Here is a 20,149-nt window from a genome sequence, read left to right as displayed (position 1 = left end):
GATTAAATAAACTATGTTTTAGGTTATGTTTAATATCACTTTAAACTATTTAAAACTAATTGGAGCTGTGGTCTAGTGGTTAGTGAATAGGTTCCAGATGTTCAGCTGCTCATATAGATTTGAGCCAGCGACATATTCCCTACGCATTCTTCCCCATAGCCATGTCATACTTTAATTATTCTTGCAGTGTAACCTTTTTTTTTTTTTTTAAATAAACTCTTTTAAACTCGTTTTGAAACTGACCCCCACTCTGACCTTGGCCTCTTATTCTAGGATTAGTGCTTCACCATCTTTCCACAGCCAATGGCCTCCAGACTCTGACTAGGTAATTTTAATACCCTTATTCCTTTTAATCGCCTCTGACTGCGCCATTATGTAGGCAGTGGTTTGGATCTATACTTGATTGCTTAATCTGTTGTTAGAAAAGGTTTACACAGAAAGGCTCTCGCAACGCTTCCTGCCCACACAGGTCTTAGCATGGATGAGAACCGGAGCAGCTCAAGGCCGGCATCTTCCCAATACCATTCCCCTCCGGTGAGCCCCTTGAGAAACATGGTGGAATATTTCAAGAAACTTATCAAGAATTCAATATCTCCAAAGTTTCGTTTATGGGTAAAGAACTACTGCAAAAGGAATGGCTTGCTCACCTTATCAGTGTTAGCAGTGATGTCGGGTTGTGCGGTGGGATTCACGTTAAGAAGCTTGAACTTGTCAACACAGGTAATGTGGAACATAAAGCTTCAAATTTGGTATTGAAAAATCTGTTTTGATTGCCAACATCAGCAGTGGAATGACTAATTTTGAATAGATTTTTTGGGACAAAAAAATGCATTTGTTTTTTCTCATTAGAACAGAGAGGTTAAAAGGTTGCTCAAATTTAAATTGTGTGTGGCTTATAAAAATGAATGAGTTATTCAAAACAAGACAAACTCTATTGGCATGTTGATTTGCTCAGACAATTATTTAGACTCATCACTAAATACTGAAAAAGCTGAGTTTACAGTAATGCACTTACAATGAAAATCTATAGCATAAAGCAGTGCACCAGGACAAATACACACTGGAGCCACAAAACCATTATTCATGTCTAGTATGATAAAATAAAAATCACTTATCAACATGGTGTGTGCAATATTATGTCCAATTTTTCACAATATATCAATAGTAAAAAAAAATACTATAAAAACTGTTTACATAAAATATATAAAATACATCAGAAATTCAAAACCAGAAGTCTAATTGTCAAGAAAAGTAGTGCAGTTGCTGACGATATATAAAACAATGTAACAACATTTTGTTAAGAAGAATTTATATAAGGGCTTAGTAAGTCAACTGACGTAAGTCTCCAGGGATTTTACAGAAATAGTAAATATCGAAAGTAATTCTAGTAGAGTTTAAATGTTTTACAAATCACTAAAAGCCATGTTTTTTCTTTTCCTTCAGGCAAAAATCTACTTTTCTTTTCCTGGAGAACTTCTAATGAGAATGCTGAAAATGTTGATTCTTCCTCTCATCACATCCAGGTAAATACACACCATGTCATTGCTTTTTAGTTCTTCACTTTCATTCAAGATTTCAGCATTCCTGAGACCAAATATATGGGCTGTATTTGACATTTTTGAAAGAAAAACAAAAACAAACCAACAAAACACCAACAACAACGTCTTTCATTAGGAAAAAAAAGGTTCCATCATGATAAATGCTTCCAAGTTTTAAACCTTTTCAATGAATAGTTTGTTATAGAAGGTAAATAGTCTAAAATTTAAAAAACAAAAAACACTATAGGTGAGAGTTACTTGAAACATTTTACAAATTATGGAGATGAATTGCAGTCAGCCTCTATTAAAATTAAAAATAAATGTGTCTGCAATGCATTTAGGGCAGGCAGTTATATGTGAGATATTTGATGTGATATTTATATTAATTTTATGATTGAAATGCCAACACTTTCCTTACAGTTTAATGTCTGGCTTGTCTGCAATGGACACCAAGGCCAGTGGACGTCTGGGCCTCCTTACCATCACATACTACCTGTGGACTACCTTCATTGCTGTAATTGTAGGGATTATTCTGGTACTGATCATTCATCCTGGAACCGGCACTGAAAAAGAGGGACATAAAGCCTCAGGAGGGCCAGTGATGACATCTGCTGATGCCCTGCTTGACTTGATCAGGTAACTTCACAATAATAACAGAACCTGCCTCTCGGTTTTTGGCAGAAACAGTATAAGGGGGAGGAGACAGACCACTAGTAAAAATATAAACAGGATATGGTTGCTGTAGGAAAGGAAGTCCCGCCCTTCAGTTAAAACAGTCAATCAGCTTATTGGTATAAGTTGCGGCTTTGTTACTCAAAAAAATGCTGGGTTAAAGGGTTACTCCACCCCAAAATGACAATTTTGTCATTAATCACTTACCCCCATGTCGTTCCAAATCCATAAAAGCTTCGTTTGTCTTCGGAACATAATTTAAGATATTTTAAATGAAAACCGGGAGCCTCGTGACTGTTCCATTGACTGCCAAGTAATTACCACTGTCAAAGGCACAGAAAAGTATGAAAAGCATCGTCAGGATAATCCATCTGCCATCAGTGGTTCAATCTGAATTTTATGAAGCGACAATACTTTTTGTATGCAGAGAAAATAAAAATAACGACTTTTTCCCAACAACTCGTCTTCTCCATTGATATACGTCTATGGTCTTCTGGACTTGGTTGAAGTGTGGTGTTTGAAAAGAATTTAGAAAAAATGTTAAAAAACGTTCCTTTCCGCCTCACTAAGGACAAAGAGTATAGAAGCCCAAGAGGTGAAACTCTATAGAACGCTCCATAGCAACAGTTGCGCCCATGACATGACTGTGCCGCCGCCATTTTGGACTGAAAACTACACAAAAACACCGTAGAATAATAGGAGCCAGTCGCGCTTGACCAACTTACAATAACACATTTAAAGTATATATATATATATATATCATACTATTAAGATTATAGATAGGTCCCCTCCCCTAATTGACTAAACTGCTTCATACTGCTTACTGTTTGCCAAGTAAAAAGATGAAATTACTGCAAACCCTTTACTTACTCATATCTATGTTCTATCTTACATTTTCCTTGTTAAATATCAGCTGCTTTGTTTAAAAAAACGTACATTAAAGCTGAAATACAGCCTGAACGATGACAACAATAACGTAGCTACAATCAGTAGACTAGTGTTTATTTTACAGACTTTGCTTTTTTTTTTTTTTTTTTACAAAACCTTTTGCTCTCTAGAAACCAGTTTCAGTTGAAAATATGTGTTGAAAATAAGTGTTAACATTATAAACACTAAATTAATACCATCATATGAAATTAAATTAATGACAGAAAGAATTGGACAATAAATATATAACAGGAATAACATCTTGACAGTAAAGTGTTTTTGTAGTATTATCTTATACTGTCCCTTAAAGGAAGACAAAAAAAAAAAAAGTTTTGATGTTAAAAAAACACTAGACTAAAAACAGTTAAAAATAGCAGGAGGTGCATAAGATAGCGGTACGTCCCACTTCAAAACACAATATACACTTTTGTGAATAATTACCTGTCAGGGTCTTTGAGAAAATGATAAAAGGCATGTTTTTACTGTCACACTGATAGTTTTTACAGTGGATTGCCCAACATTGTGTTCTTTTATTCCACTTTGACCTCTCTTTCGTTGTTATTCTGTCTATTTCTGTATATTTGTAACGTTGTCCAGTTGGAATTTTCACCCCAAAATGGCGGCCGCGCTACCCAGGGGCTGTTACCCAAAAACCATCAGAGTTTCGCCTCTTGGTCTTCTATACTCTTTGCTAAGGACGACTAATGATGAAAGTTTTGTCCTTTTCTGCTTAAACAGAGTATGGTTGAAGCGTGGTGTTGGACAAACTGTCTTTGCCATTATCATTATTTCTTTAAAGTCAATGTGAAACCAAAATAGATAATGCCTTAATTTCGTTCCTTATGTTTTATACTTGATCTTATTGAGATTCATGCTTGTTTTCTTAATGTTAAATCAGAATGTAACAACTTGCACATCCTTGCTCATGTCTTCCTTTCCAACCACACTTAGGCAGAAAATATAGTGTTAAAGACAAACAGCTGTTTAGACATTGCTTCAGCAAACTAGTATTAACAATGTGGTATACAATCAGTTCCCCTTGGATAAAAAATTAAGTTCTGCCCTGCATTATTTCTCAGTGAATATCCTGTTTCACTACGTTAAATGTTTTATGTCATTCAAAAAAAAAAAAACTGTAAGCAATTAATTTCAATTTTATTGATCAATCTGTCTTGAACTTACATAACCACTTTCGAGCAGCAGTCAAGGCTTAAGCTTCCCTTTTGCTCTATCTATCCTGTCACTGGACAGAAGGATTGGAATTAGGTATATTTAGAAAGCCACCCAAGAGGATGTGAATGACATGGCTTTTCCCAAGTGCGAAAGATGCTCCTGAGCTCCGAACCAGATTTAATTGGATTGTAGTACAGTAGAATTGGTACTTTATAAATACAGCATTAGCCGATAGCCTCTGTCCTCCAAGTCTTCGGGCTGAGATAAATCACACTAGCTTTGTGACAGCCTTGTACAATACTCAAATCAAGTGATTCTAAAACAAACAACGTGTAATTTTTGGCATGCGTTGGCCTCAGAAAACAGTCTAATAGTATATACTCAGGACGACTAACCTTTTTACTAAAAGGTCCATGATTGTGAGTAGTTTTAAATCTGTGGCCTTATGTATGACAGATTTTGTGTGTTTTTCCAACAGGAACATGATTCCATCCAATCTGATTGAAGCCACATTTCAGCAGGTGAGAGAAACACACAAAGAACAGGAATTAATCATCTACAGTGTTTTGTAACTAATCCTTGTTCATCTGTGCTCTTCTGTTTCAGTATAAAACAGAGCTTGTGCCCAATTTTAAAAACAGCGCAAAATCATCACAAGCCAACTTTGTGTACATCATGCCAGATTATGAAAATCCCAAGATGGGTCACCCAGTGTTTCTTGAACTCACTCCTCCTCCTGAAATCCAATACAAGATTGTACCAGGGAAAAGCAATGGGATGAACGTGCTAGGAATCGTCATTTTCTCTGCCACCATGGGTGTGTATAGAAGAGAACTGTCTTATATTGCATTATGACCCTGCTGAAAAATCATCTTGGAACAGATTATGCTGGTCACTGTTGATTTGGGTTTGTGGTCAAGGAGTTCACCAATAAAACTAGTTGTTTATAGCTGGTTAAACTACTTTACAAATGCTTAATGGAAACACCAGTACCAGCATCCCATGTTGAGGAGCGTCAAAAATATTGTACAAAATACAAAGGTTGAACAGATTTATTGTACAATTTAGATCACCATGAAAGTTTTTGTAACTCATTTTCTGAAACATGATATTTAACAAGAACGTGGAGTGGGGCTTAATCCATTGCATCAGGAATTGATTGGATTGGAAGTGGTGTTTTATGAAAGAGGGATTGAAAAATAAGACGTACCTGTGATTTCTATATATAAAAAGACTCTAAATACCGTTCAAAACGTTAAAAAAAAAGTTTGAAGGTCGCTGAAATAGATAATGGATTACCATTTATGTTGCAGCGAGCTGAAAGGGTGTTCATGGAGTGAATACATATGCCTTGCTCAACAAGGGTGTGTATATTTTTTTTAAAAAAAGCATTTATTTGATTTTAAAAATGTAAATATTAAAATTTCAAACAGCTGTTTTCTATTTTAATATATTTTAAATTGAAATGTATTCCTGTGATGCAAATCTGAATTTTCAGCAGCCGATTCTCCAGTCTTCAGTGTCACATGATCCTTCAGAGAGAATATTCTAATATGCCAACTTGCTTCTTAAAAGCATACTATTATTGTTAAAAACAGCTGTGCCACGTAACATTTTTATATAAACCACACATATATTTTTTCAGGATTCTTTGATGAATAGAACGTTTTAAAAGCATGTATTTGAAACAGAAACTTTAGTAACATAAATCTTTACTGAAACTTTTGATTACTTTTTAAGTCCTTGCTAAATAAAAGTACCAATAAACAAAATTAATTTAAAAAAACTTACTTGGCTTTTCTTTTTTTTTTTGACTCCCCAGGTCTTCTGCTTGGTAGAATGGGATCCAGAGGTTCACCCCTTGTAAATGTGTGTCTTTGTGTCAATGAATGTGTTATGAAGATCATCAATGCTGCTATGTGGTGAGTAGAGATTTGTCATTTCAACTGTGACAGTTCACTATTAGACATACTGCATAACTACAAAGACAGTCATCACATGTTTTGTCATGCAAACCTGTGAAAGAAGCATGTGTCTGCCAATAAAGCAGAATCCCAGACCAAAACAAATGAAGAGCCAGCTGTCCCTTTAATACACACTAAAATACGTCAATGTAACAGTTTAAAAGCAGCTCTAAGCCTTCTCGTTCTACTAAATGAGGTTGGCACTGGATGAGAGTCAGGCCAGCTGAAGCTGAAAGCTGATTTAGTCAGTCAGTAATACATTTAAAACTCAGTCAAGTGCTGACACCTACAATAAGTAAATTACAAATATATAGTTTTAACACTCCTATCTCTTTGTACAGGTACTTCCCATTTGGAATCGTATTTCTGGTTGCTGGGAAGATCCTGGACATGCATGATCCTGCAGTCCTTGCGGAGAAGCTTGGGATGTACTTCATAACGGTTCTGGCGGGACTGTTCGTCCATGGTGTGATTTTGCTGCCGCTGTTCTTCTTCCTGTTCACTAAGAAAAACCCCTTTAGCTATATCCGCGGCCTCCTCCAGGCTCTGGTTATCGCTTTAGCAACTTCATCCAGGTAAGGAAGCCAGTTTGAACAGCCTTTCAGCTCGCTGAAACATAAACAAATGTTAATCCATGATCTATTTCAGGGAGTAGTTCCACTAAATCACATTCAATTGAATAATTAAAGTGTTTTTTTGTGGTGTACCAAGGGATTATGAATCTTAACATTTCTATTCGTACAATTTGAAATAAGCATCTAATGGTTTTGTGCATTATAAAGTTATTTGTATATTTAAATAACCCTTCTCTTTCCAGTTCAGCAACTTTGCCCATTACAATGAAGTGCTTACTGGAAAACTGCCACGTGGATCGAAAAATCGCTCGATTTGTACTTCCTGTGGGTGCTACTATCAATATGGATGGCACAGCGTTATATGAAGCAGTGGCAGCCATCTTCATTGCCCAGGTCAATGAGTACGAGCTTGACTTCGGACAACTTGTTACTATAAGGTAAAGTATTTCAGTTACATTCGGAATAAAATATATTACTGGTGAAAAGTTTGGAAAAAATTTAATTTTTATGTTTTTTGAAAAGTCTTTATTTATTTGATTGCTTTATTTATTTGATTTTTTTAAAACTGGAAGACGGTCATTTTGTGAAATATTATTACAATTTAAAAGAACTGTTTTCTATTTTAATATATATTAAATAGTAAAGTTTTCCTATGATGGCAAAGCTGAATTTTCAGCAGTCATTTCTCCAGTCACATGATCCTTCAGAAATCATTCTGATGTTAAAATTTAAAGGGATAGTTCACCCCAAAATGAAAATTCTGTCATTAATTACTCGCCCTCATGTCGTTCCAAACCCATAAGAACTTTGTTCATCATCTGAACACAAACTAGACAGCAACACCACGTTTAAGGCCCAGAAAGCAATAGTAAGGTCATTGTTAAAATAGTCCTGCTGATGCAGGAGCTTCCGTTCTGACATAGAACATCCATCTCTCTTAGTTCGTCATCTACATATTCTGGTTCGAAGAGTAAGGCTGGGCAAAAAATTGCAAGTCATCCTCTCTTGTCTGCTTGTAAACAAGGCACAGTGCATCTGGGTTCTATGTCAGAACACATGTCATGGTACTCTCAGGAACGCATGGCGAAGACTGACACGGAAGATAAGAAATTATTTTTGTTTTCTCGCAAAAAAGTATTCTCAAAGCATATTTATGGTTCACTGATGTCATAAACTATTTTAATGATGTCCTTACTACCTTTCTGGGCCTTAAAAGTAGTAGTATTTCCATTCCGGTCTATGCAGTGTCCGAAAGCTCTCGGATTTCATCAAAAATATCTTAATTTGTGTTCCGAAGATGAACAAAGGTTTTATGGATTGGAACGACATGAGGGATTAATTAAGAGAGTAATGACAGAATTTTCATTTTTGTGTGAACTAACCCTTAAATACTTTTATTCGCACATTAGACACATTAAATTGATTCGAATTTAAAACTGCTCTTTTAAACTGTCCTTTAATCAAAGAATCAATTCCACAAAAAAATCATTATTGTTAAGCAGCATTATAATACTTTGAGCACCAACTCAGTGTATCAGAATGATTTCTGAAGGATCATGTGACACCGAAGACTGGAGTAATGGCTGCTGAAAATTCAGTTTTGCCATCACAGGAATAAATTACATTTTAAAATATACAAAAGAGAAAACATAAACTGTTATTTTAAACTTACTTTGACCACTAGTGTAGTGACAAAACTGCATGTACCAATGAAAGCTGCATGTTACTTGACTTTGACCATCAATTCTCAGTATCACAGCTACAGCAGCAAGTATTGGAGCAGCTGGAATCCCTCAGGCTGGTCTTGTTACCATGGTTATCGTTCTTACCTCAGTGGGTTTGCCTCCAGATGACATCTCACTTATTGTAGCTATCGACTGGATCCTGTAAGTACAATACAATTAAATACAGCATATACACCACAAAAAAAGTAACTCAATGAAAGTTGATCTCATGCATCTATTTTCATCAGGGACCGATTTCGAACAATGATCAATGTGCTTGGAGATGCATTAGCGGCAGGAATCATGGCTCATTTGTGCAGAAAGGACTTCCAGAAAGACATCCCATCCTCAAGCAACACAGAGAGAGTAAGATATATCCACCATGTGCTCATTCACATATTTATATTCCTAATTAGGAAATAAGCAATATTGTACAGGTGTGTTGCTTACCAGTAACAATAATAAGCCCTGGTCAAAAGTATCATATTTTTACAGCTGCATAATGTCTGTATTTTGTGTCTTGCAGCGAGATACCGTGATATCATTTGGAAACCAAAGCGTGCAGAGCTTTCCCACATCTGAGGTTCCACTTCTGGCAAACAGGGACTATATCTTAGAGGTTGTCGGCGATCAGGTGATTGAGAGGCCAACTGCCAGTTATAACCTCTGCCAAGTCTAACTTTGGCAAACAATACAAAGCAGGAGCAGAAGTTGCCTTGACTTCACAAAAACCTTGCCCCTTTTCCTCCCCTTTGTTCCACATTTGTGCCATTGTCTTTTTACATCACAGATGTTACGGTTACCCAAATTCTCGCCTTTGGTGAACATTTGGTTGCTTTTGACACCTTAACTTAGGGGTTTTGTAAATTATAAAATCTTTTTTTTAAATGTTCATCTTCTAGAATTGCCTTAAAATGCAGTAGTTAATGACAGACCACAATAATAAAACCACATCCAAAAGGGAAACATTACACAACTAGTAAGTCGACTGGAGCTCCAGATATGGATCATCAGTTGCCTTGTCATACAGTGTAAGGTGACGACAAAATATGACTTGTAATGACTGTAAGAACAGATGGTGTAACGCTTCATTGTTCATAGTGCACAATTCCACGGTTCAATCCATCTGGGATGACAATTTGATTATGAATGGATAAGTCACTGTACATTGTAATTACCAATTGCTTATTTTCTTAATAAAAAATGAAAAATTAACACGGTGTTATTATTCATACTGTAAAAGAACAGGAAGTACTAGTTACTGGTTTTTAATTTAAGCCTAAAATGTGTAGTAAAGCTTAAGATGGAAAATCTTTTGAAAAATAAAAATAAAAAATGGAATTGACATCAGTTCACCAATACCAAGACACAAATTTCGAGATTTGCAGTGATGCCCGATATTTTATTTCACATCTACATGTTAGACAGTAGCTCATAACATGTTCATTGTAGAATCAAAAAGGATTTCATTAAAAAAAATTAAGACACTCATCAATAACACATAAAACCGTACACAGTAAGCTAAATAAATAAGTTCCACCATTCAGTAATTTTCCAGTATTTCCTACATAAATTAAGGCTTAAAACAAGCAAGCATCCAGTAAATTCTACTTGATATTTTTTACAACTGGCATCTCTGTTGACTAGCTGGGCGATCTTTGAAACATCAGGATATGAAAAAAGATGGACAGGGAAAAGGTTGCTATAATTACTACTAATTATTACGAAATCACTTTTAAATATTGCACATATGCCAAAACGTGCATAAAAAGAGAATACCAAGGTTAAGTGTTTCATATCAAGGATGTGTAACCAACAGTGGCTGTAAAGCTGCTAATAGGTTCACATGAACCATAAAGTAACAGATGACACTGGTTGATCCAAGTATAGTAAACTGCTGCTTATTACAAACCTGACGAGATAGAATATAGTGCGTCACTGTACAAAAACAGACAATTAGGATAAATGCAAGTCACCAATAATATAAATATATGCACGCACACAAAATACCAACCTTAAGTCTTGTAGTAGAGGGAGCATAAGAACTGTCTGTGCTGAACATGATCAAAAAATCTTATACGAGGCATCTTGGAAAATTCATGGGTTTGTCTAACTACAGGAGAACCTATGTGGGGTTTTACTAGCTGCTATCTGGAAGTCCTCAGGGGGAGTCAACACTGAAGGGCATGACTGTACAACTTCAAGACTGAGTGAGCCTGCTGTCCTGTTTCTAGCTTCACCATTGCTCACTGGTGAGCTCTACAGATGAAAACCTCTTGAACAAGTTGAATATGAACCACTAAGGAAGGCTAAATAAACCGCAAACCAGTGGCCAAATCGAAGTCAACCGCTGTCAGATAGCCAAGTTGTAGATTTACGATTTGGTCCGATGCCTGAAATATGAATACTAAAAGCCCTCAAAATACTCAAATCATAAAATGTGGTTATCTAGTATTTCTCTTGAGGTCTTTGTGGACTAAAAACTCAGTTGACCGCATCTGTAAATATGGATATGGTCTTGTGTTAACAAACTGCACAGCACCTATAAATGGATAAATTAAAGAATTGATTAAAAGATAAAATAAAGAAACAAAACAAAAAGTTGAGCAAAACAAAATAAAATTTAATGATTGTAAATGCCATGTGAAACAAAACGAAAGATTTCAAAAGGAACACAAAAGCAAAAAAGAAAATAACAAAACACAAAAATATCACAAGGCAGTCTTAAAAAGCATATGCATTAGTACTGGATATCTATTTTCAAATAACCAAACTAAACTTGAAGTATGTTTTAGCCTAGAGAAACAAAATGAAAGAAAATTCAAACCATAAACATAGGATGCTGATGCTCAAATGTGATTACATTTTTACATAAATACGCAGTACCTAGTATTCAGATATCCAAATCGTCTTGGAATATGCTTAGGGATGTGCAACCTGCACCTCTGCTGGGGGAAACTAAACCTTCCATTCATGTCTTTGGTCCTTAGTTATCAGTCTATTCAGAGGGTCCCTCACAAAAAATTAACAAGTCAGTTAAAGATTTCCCCTCAGTGGACACTCTGCTTTCTTTACCATTACCTCTTTTTCTCAATGGATCACTCACCATGCTGCATTTAAAACTCAGATCTTAATAAACAAACGGTTGTGAGATGGATCGTGACATTCCTGCCAAACCAAAAAGTGCTACATTATTGAGGGCAAAGAGGGAAAATGACATCAAATTAAGGCATCATATATACTGAAGAGCTATGTAGGATGTAGATAATGACTAAAGACAAAAATCTGAGTTTTAAATCCAGCTTCTGGTGAATGAGGTGTCCGACCACATATGGCACATAGCGACAATATCAGGCTAACATCAGAGACACAAATTTGTATCAAATGCGAAATTGGTCAAATATTGGGATAAACCGGAACGCCTAAAACACTTGCATTTGAAGCATCCAACAGCTTGAATCTTAAAAGAAACTGTCAAACAAATGACTAAACGAGACTTAGAAACATGAACATTTGCAGACTTGATTACACTAAAAATAATAGTTTTTCTTTTTCAAAACTGCGCCAATTTCTCTGGCTTCAGACAACATCTCTCTCCTTCATTTTCCAGGCAACCCTGCTTTCTACTTGTGCGACTTGCTCGTTTTGAACGACACTTGTAAAATCTTGTCCCCGAGGCGGTAGCCGTTGAGGCTGGCGATAGCCATGGCTGCCTCTTCATAGTTTGGCATGGTAACAAACCCAAATCCTTTGCACTTGTTGGTGTTGAAGTCACGGATCACTTTGACATTTGTGACAGCACCGAAGGGCCCGAACATCTGCCACAGAATGCCCTCATCTGCATCCTGGCCCAGGTTGTAGACGAAAATACACCAGCCTGACGAGGAGTTTCCAGGCATGTTAACACCAGACATGCCACTCATGTGGTCCACACTCATTGGAGAGAACCTGAGGGCAGGAAATCACATCTTTTAGTTCATCAGATATGCACACAATGTTTTATTAACTGAAAGAATCTTCATTTTTGGGTGAGAGATCAGTTTAGGACCGATGTGGTCACCAAGAAAATAGATAAACACAACAGCTGACTTTATTCACCTGAATCTCTGGGCCTGGTGGTGGACGGGCCCCCCGAAGCGGCGAGGCTGCGTATGGTAAATCGGTGGAATAATTTGTGAGTTTTTCACTTGGTTGGGACTGGCAGCAAACTTTACAGTGATTGGCTCAGCAGCACCTGGCGGCTTCTGCCCGTTCAAGTCCTTAATAGCATCCTCTGCCTCTGCTCTTTTGTCAAATCGAATGAAAGCCACACCACGAGAGAGTCCTGCAATAAGGATAAACTGTCAGCATTCAAACGCATACCAGGACAATCCAGGTGCGAAAGACAACTACGCTCATTTACCAACCTGACGCTTGATCGACGAGAACACGGGAGTTGATTATTTTGCCATAACGTGCAAACATTTCTTCGATGTCCTTCTGCGTCATTGTTTTAGGCAGCCCACTGATGTAAAGATTGGCATCCTTTATGGTGTCAGAGCTTGGCCTGGCATATGACACCTGTCAGGAAGAGCAAAGTTAAAAGATCAGATCTTGAAGAAATACCTCCCCTGAAGGGGAATCATTTAAAATAAAATTAAAAAAATAAAATTTAGAAACGTTTGCTTTTTTTCCCTCCAAAATTTGAGTTTTTAAATTGTGCTTTTTTTATATACAAGGAAAATCCCCAAATTGTTGGAAAAAAAGATTTTCCCCATGTTTTTTCCTTAAATATTAAATAAAATTTTATAGAAATAGAAAAATTAGAAAATATTCTATACAATTCAAACAGCATTTAAGCAACCTGTAAAAACCATAGATAATAAAATTGATGAATCTAAATATTGAAAAGCCAGATATGGCCACAACCAAGACGCATCAGGTCTGAGCATTTCTACAATTTAATTTGTTCTCGCTGCCTTGGTCTCAAAACCGGCGGTCTGAGGCAATGACACATTTAACTTTGCACAGGAGCACCTTTTGTCACATTACCTTGATAGTTTTAGACTGTAGTCTCAGTCCATTGAGAGTACTGATTGCTCTTTCTGCATCACTAGGGTTAAGATAGTTAACAAATCCGTACCCTAAACTGTGGCCTAGAGAAAAAAAAAAGGAAAACAATAAAACAAAACAAAACAAAAAAAAAGTTGAAACGTTCCAAATACAAAGGAAAAAAACATCCTAGTATCAATTGTTAAACTTCTGGGGAAAAAATTAATGCCACCAAACAAATAAATCCGCATTGACTTACATATACGTGGGAAAGGCCTGAGAAAGGAAACTAAAAGCAAATAACTGAAATGAAGGCTACATAATTGTAAAGAAACAATTAAGTACATCTGAAGTCACAAATCTTTAAAGAACTTTTTAGTAACATCACGGCTACAGGCAAACCCCACAAATAAATGCACTGCATCCCTAAACCAACCGAGACAAAACATTTTTCTCAGATCTTCCTCTCAACATTATTCTTTGTCTGATTTGAAAACAGTCAGCCAAGTGCTAATAAATACTTGCCTGCTACTTTGTCCCGAATAAGTTTAGCAGACTCCACCTCCCCAATGCTACTAAAGAGACTCCGCAGCTCATCTTGGCTCATATTCTGAGGCAAGTAGTTGATGATGAGATTTGTTTTGGAATCTTTAAGCTCATCGGCCATGTGATCTTCGTAACCGTTCGACATGTCATAGACCTCCTGGAAATAAAAACACGTTTCTGTGAAGGTTATACACAAAAGCAGATATCAACATTTAATTGGGCTATTTAAATGTAAACTCATTGAGTACTCATTTAAACCTGGGAAAATGTGGTAAATAGTTTTACTCATTACTTGCTGTCGATACCTGACAGTTTTCTGCATAATATTTTGTAAAGAGCCTCAAAATTAGGCCTAAATCTTGCTTATCAATTACTACAGCTGGCCAGTGATAGAATGAAAAATAAGCAATTAAATTAAAAATAGATTACATGAACGTTCCATTACCTAAAAGCTACATTTTATTGCCTTTTTATATAAAAATAAACAGACAAACAAACAAATCTAATTTGGCTAAACTGGTTAATTTAATAATGGGTTTATATTTTTTCAAAGGGAATAAATAATGCAACTACAAGCATCTGCAAGAGTTTCATCTTACAAATGCCATCAGTGATTACAAAGAAAACAGATATTTGATTAATTTACATCAATTAATTCCACATTCCCACTCTTCATGACACAAATGAACAAAAACCGCATGCCTTTCGACAAAAAGCAGAAAAAGTAACAACCATATTTCAATATCTTCAACCAGAAACAAGAACAACGTTACCTTTCAGAGCATTTTCTACCCGTGTCTTATTCATATGTAACAACAAAAGTTACAATCTGCCTTTAATCAGTTTGTTAACTGTGAGTGATAAGAATATAAAAACTAAAACAAATGTGACCAAAAACACCAATACAACTGTCAACAGGACTCAATGTACTGCTGTTATTTTACATGCTATGATCAACACTGCCGCCAATGGAGTCTAGCTGAAACTGCACGTGACCAATTTATTTGCAACAAAAAATAAAATAAGGTAGTGTACATTAAAAAAAAGGGTTTCAGATGTCTAACAGCACCTCATCAAGGCATTTTTTCGGAAGATAAAGAAAATGATCACTCTGGTGACCCGTGATTATTCTGATATCGGACAGAGTGTCCCATTCATGTTAGAAGAGAGGTCTTATTGTATATTCCACACGGGTAGCCAGTCAACTTTCAAGGCTGAAACAAACAAGCATTATTACTGACCCTCCTACAACCCAACACTGGAGGTTTTGATAAAGTGGTCTGAATCGCTCAGACAATTCAGGTCGCTCTACTTCCATCATGAGCTAGTCCCTACAAGCATGTTTAAACTTGCAGCATTTGCCAGGTCAAATACCTTCGACTGACTTTATGCAACACCAAAAAGATGTCTAATGCATCTAGTTAAAAGCCTACCTCAGATTAAACCTTATGTATGACTTGCTTATCACACAGGCTACAGCACTACATGGACAAAAACAGCCTACAAGCACTAAACACAACTGACTCCAGCTTACAGATTCAGTATAACGTAAATAAATGGTTTAAAATCCACATTCAGTCCCTGTTGGACGCAAATTCTACTCACTTTTAAGTATCTAACGTGTCCCCTTCTGATTGCCATGAAGAGCAGTCACAGATCCCGACTCTGAAGATACCAAAAACAAAATAAGGTAATAAAAATACACGCTGACGAGAAGGGGTGGTAGGGAAGGCAAGGTTTGGGGATTCAGAGTAAAATAAATAAAAGAAAATAAAAGAAGGGCAAAAAGATAAGATGAGCCACCTTCTGATATAACCTGTGGAAAAAGAATAACAACCATCGGCCATTAAGAGTGGTGTAGTTTCAGCGTGTATTTTTAGCACCTCACTTTGAGCCTGTCCTGCCTTCACAAAATCTCCATGTTGATATTACATACATGGTGTACTTGATATTTTATTTTTGAATGCAAGTCTTTAGTTTTGTTTTCATAAATGGACTGCACTATTCATAAAAGCACCGTTCACCCAAATATGAAAAAGTCTTCACTTTTAATTCTCTTTTTAAACAAATCAACAGGTCATAAAATCTACAAAATTATGTGAAACTATTTTTGCCTGCACAAATAATAATAACAATAATAAAAAAAGTACAAAATGGCCGATTAGCTTTAATCCTAAACTATGACACACGGTTACCTGTAAAAATTATTTGGTGCAATAATTACAACTAATTGACGGCACAGATGTCGAAGAACATTGTTTAGGGGACAGTACCGTATAATTTCCCACATTTCTTTCATTCACGGCAAAATATTAGCATTTAGGCAGCATATAGGGCGGTTAAATTTATACTTATCAAAATGTACGACTGCCATAAATACTGACTACACTGTTCATACTTTGGTAGGCTGTTGGGAAGAACTGAATAAAAGACATTTTTAATTCTGCCTAGTCGTGGGGCGTGAAATGTACAACTACCCCGCTGCAGGACATCGCTCTTCCGGTCATGCTTGCCTGGATTAACGTTACCTCGCCATTGTTACGGTTTCGTATCTTAGCTACAGAACAACAACCTCGCGGCATTACACAGCAAGCTTGTAAAGAATCATCGATTCAAAAATAGGTCTCAGAATAAAATGGCACACAACACGAGGCCTCGTTCACCACACACCGTCCCCATATTTTCACGATGACTCCCTCTGTAAATCCCATGCAACTCTCGAGTTCAAACTCGAGCAGGCTGCGCTAAGGGGCCTAACACAAATAAAGCCAGGCCTCGAACGCAGAATGGATTTATAAGCGTTGCTAAATCCTAAAAAACAAGATCAATATAACAAAATCAAACGTTTAAATGTGTATCTGGCGCCTTACCAACTTCAACGTCTCTCCGATTCTGCAGCAGAACGAACGCACGCGGAGCTTTAGCAAAACGTGGCTTTTTGGCGCTGCGCTCTCGTGACACAAAAAACACGCCACTAGGTGAATAGCGGAGGAAGCGGAAGTCTTAACCGCGCCCACTTTCATAATCCATTCAGATTCAGATCAACAGTCATTAATATTAAAATCAGACATTTTATTTGTATTGCATCCGTTTTATTGTGCAAAGTAAAACGCCCTTGCTGTGCGTGCATATAAAATACTCATAGGAGAACAGGAAGAGACATTAAGTTAACAATAATATATCCAAGTAATTAACAGTGAAATATTATACGTTTGAAAAAAAAATGTGCAAGCATTCAGAAAAAAAGTCCCAATAATTTAGTTCCATAAGTGTCTTTTTATTCTTGGTCCAGGACTCGATACTCTTGTGGGGGTTGATGCCTCATTAGCTGTGCCACTATAATCCAAGACATTACCTGAAGGCAGAAAGGTCAAAGATGACATTATAAATCTTGTAAAAGATCAGGGCATAAATGAATTATAATTCAAGTCACAGAGCTCACCAGTAAAAAGAGAACCACTAAAGATGTTATACTGATGACCTGCACTGAAAGTAGTAATTTCTCCTCAAGTTTAACTTGACAACCCTAGAATAGAAAAAAACAATGTGGAATCTTGCTCTAAACACTGGGATACAAACCTAATTTAAACAAATTAACCTTAATTTAGCAGTGGTGAAACCTTTTTACAGAAAAATTCCAGTTTTCCATTTTTAAGATCAACTGTATGTGTTTTTTAAGATCAAACATATGTGTTTGTATTAATATAGAAATTGCACAATTGTCAAGACATTTGTTTTTTGTTGTTGTTTTTACACACTGAGGTACAAGATTAAATTATTTTTCTGTCGTTATTTAATATAGCTAAAATTGCATTTAACCCATAATACTCCTTTTATGTCGCAGTGACAGATCTTTTTATCCATATTGTGACATATATCCATATGTAAAATATTGTTAAATTTTTTACTACATTTCTCATCACCTAAAAAGAAGAATTATACATGAAAGAATCGTTCACAGTGACATACATAAAATGAATTTAGAAAATATACGGGGTGAATTTTCATTTCATGCCAACTGTAATGAATGGTATAGCCTTCTGTAAAATCAAGCAAGAATTATATCTAATAAATATGGTAGCTCAAATGTAATCTGTACCTCATGATATAGCAGCTGGGGTGAGTCTAAAGTCCCATTGCAGGAGTGAAAGTTTTTGTTGCAGCAGCTCAGAGGAACTTCGTATTTCCCACTATGATTAAACCAGGGTGTTTCCAACCAGTCTGTGTAGTTCATAACACCACAACACCACAACTGCAACAAAAAAAGTGTAACAATCTGATTTTGCCAAACACATAAAAATCCTAGAGATTTCTGTTCAAATACCTCACGCTGGAGGGCATTCACTGCTTTGGTATCAGGATCTTGGCTATTACCACTGTAGTTCTGAAACACATCTTTAAGGGGAGCCAAGTCTGCATCAAGCTAAAAAAATAAATAAAAGATGTTTAATGTCAAACCATTTCAATGTAACACACTTTACCTGCATATAGCCAAATAACTAAATTTCAGTTACCTTCCCTTTATTATTATATGCCAAAACAGCAGTAGTGCCCACAATGCACCACACAATAATGAGAAGATACACAAACTGAAAGACAAGAAATATACAAATATGAAACCACAGTCCATTAAATTATTATTTTAGTTCAAAATAATTTTTCCATCTTACCAATCCGTGTCCACATGAAGGTTTTTTGTTGGACACCGAACAGCCAATGCATCCACTGATTAAGAGGATGACTCCTCCAGCAACAGCCAGCTTTGCAGGGAGAATTATATAAAGGCTGCTAAAAAACACACCGTAAACTCTGTATTTATGGAGAAAGAATGAACCACCCAGACCTGTAATTCCAGCCAGCTGTAAAAAGTGGAGAATAAAGGAGTTAAAAACTAGAGGAACCAAAACAGTGCATTGCTTGTCATGTGCCGTATGTGTCAGCAGTCATGTCATTGTTACTGAAAAACTAAGGCTAGTTGTCTTTACATTATTAAAATTTCTCAGGGACATTTATGAAAAACAACTTGTCCACGGTTCAACACTTAATTTAAACTCTACTTCAATCATAGCTGACTCTTTCCAGAATGCATGTTTGCTAGAGTGATTTAAGTGTGTTCACTTGTTTACCGAACTACAGCAGCTATTACAAAAATATGCTGATATTGGAATTTAGTTTATAGAATTCTCAAAAGCTAATATAACGTTCTTATGTTGTAAACAAACACAAAGCACCTTTTAAGAGAAAAGAAAACATGCAATTATATAAGTCTTTGTAACAAATGCATTAGTATTATGACAAACGAAAAAAATGCATGATGATGGCAAGACTCACCAACAAAAGCAGAGAAGCAATCTTTAGCCAAATTCTGAAACCTCTTATAGCCAACATGGCTCTGGTTTAATCGATCCGCCTGATCGCGAGATCATCTATAAACAGATACTTGAATCGCGGTTCAATCAAAGTCTCTCGGTCCAACTTCAACAGTGGCAAACATTGATATGAAAGCTGACTTCATGGGTTTAAATCGAAACCATACAAAACGGCGGAAGTGACCGTATTAACGAGCAAGTAGGGGGCACTGTACAAAACAAATAAACTAGCCTATTAAAACGATGTTTGAAGGGCAATGTAATTGACTTAAATGTATGTATTAGATAGATAGATAGATAGATAGATAGATAGATAGATAGATAGATAGATAGATAGATAGATAGATAGATAGATAGATAGATAGATAGATAGATAGATAGATAGATAGATAGATAGATAGATAGATTTATTTATTTATTTGTTTGTTTGTTTAGGACACATTATTAATACGTTTCAAAGCGCATAAAAAGAAAAGTGGTAACAAAGACGATTATATAAGAATTATTATTGAAAGGGAACGCAATTGCTATATTTGCAGCATATCGTTATAAAATGTTATATCTGTGTTGCAATCTGATAAATGCTATGAAAAAAAAAAAAAAAACAACATCAAAGCTGTTTTTATTGGA

At 36.1% G+C, this 20,149-nt stretch overlaps 3 protein-coding genes across 8 annotated transcripts; 1 reads left to right on the top strand and 2 right to left on the bottom strand.

Annotated features, from left to right (window-relative positions):
* Positions 1-423: 423 nt before the first annotated feature.
* Positions 424-9,768, top strand: LOC306881841 (excitatory amino acid transporter 5-like). The gene is made up of 11 exons (XM_079436166.1): positions 424-720; positions 1,444-1,523; positions 1,959-2,174; positions 4,789-4,831; positions 4,917-5,127; positions 6,133-6,232; positions 6,616-6,849; positions 7,092-7,286; positions 8,601-8,735; positions 8,822-8,939; positions 9,100-9,768. The coding sequence occupies exons 1-11, from the start codon at positions 478-480 to the stop codon at positions 9,250-9,252; spliced, it is 1,728 nt and encodes a 575-aa protein (XP_079292292.1). The 5' UTR covers positions 424-477; the 3' UTR covers positions 9,253-9,768.
* Positions 9,769-9,949: 181 nt separating this feature from the next.
* Positions 9,950-17,146, bottom strand: LOC306881855 (ELAV-like protein 1). Of its 6 annotated transcripts, none has more exons than XM_079436186.1 (7): positions 17,021-17,134; positions 15,756-15,815; positions 14,130-14,307; positions 13,605-13,708; positions 12,980-13,133; positions 12,672-12,897; positions 9,950-12,521 (listed from the first exon to the last, which is right to left on the bottom strand). In XM_079436186.1, exons 2-7 carry the CDS (start codon positions 15,789-15,791, stop codon positions 12,197-12,199), a joined length of 1,023 nt encoding a protein of 340 aa, XP_079292312.1. In that variant the 5' UTR covers positions 15,792-15,815; positions 17,021-17,134; the 3' UTR covers positions 9,950-12,196. The 6 variants fall into 6 exon arrangements, with proteins under 6 accessions (XP_079292312.1, XP_079292313.1, XP_079292314.1 ...); XM_079436187.1 differs by having other exon boundaries at positions 15,756-15,966; positions 17,021-17,130; XM_079436188.1 differs by lacking the exon at positions 15,756-15,815 and having other exon boundaries at positions 17,021-17,120.
* A 57-nt stretch (positions 17,147-17,203) lies between these two features.
* LOC306881866 (tetraspanin-3-like) lies at positions 17,204-19,748 on the bottom strand. The gene is made up of 7 exons (XM_079436202.1): positions 19,482-19,748; positions 18,821-19,009; positions 18,665-18,739; positions 18,475-18,573; positions 18,250-18,402; positions 17,593-17,676; positions 17,204-17,505 (listed from the first exon to the last, which is right to left on the bottom strand). Exons 1-7 carry the CDS (start codon positions 19,536-19,538, stop codon positions 17,428-17,430), a joined length of 735 nt encoding a protein of 244 aa, XP_079292328.1. The 5' UTR covers positions 19,539-19,748; the 3' UTR covers positions 17,204-17,427.
* Between the last annotated feature and the right edge of the window lie 401 nt (positions 19,749-20,149).

This window comes from Barbus barbus (genome assembly GCF_936440315.1).
Source record: "Barbus barbus genome assembly, chromosome: 15".
Classification (NCBI taxonomy): Eukaryota; Metazoa; Chordata; class Actinopteri; order Cypriniformes; family Cyprinidae; genus Barbus; species Barbus barbus.
Note: the sequence above shows the minus strand (reverse complement) of the source record. Positions and strands in the feature narration are given on the sequence as shown.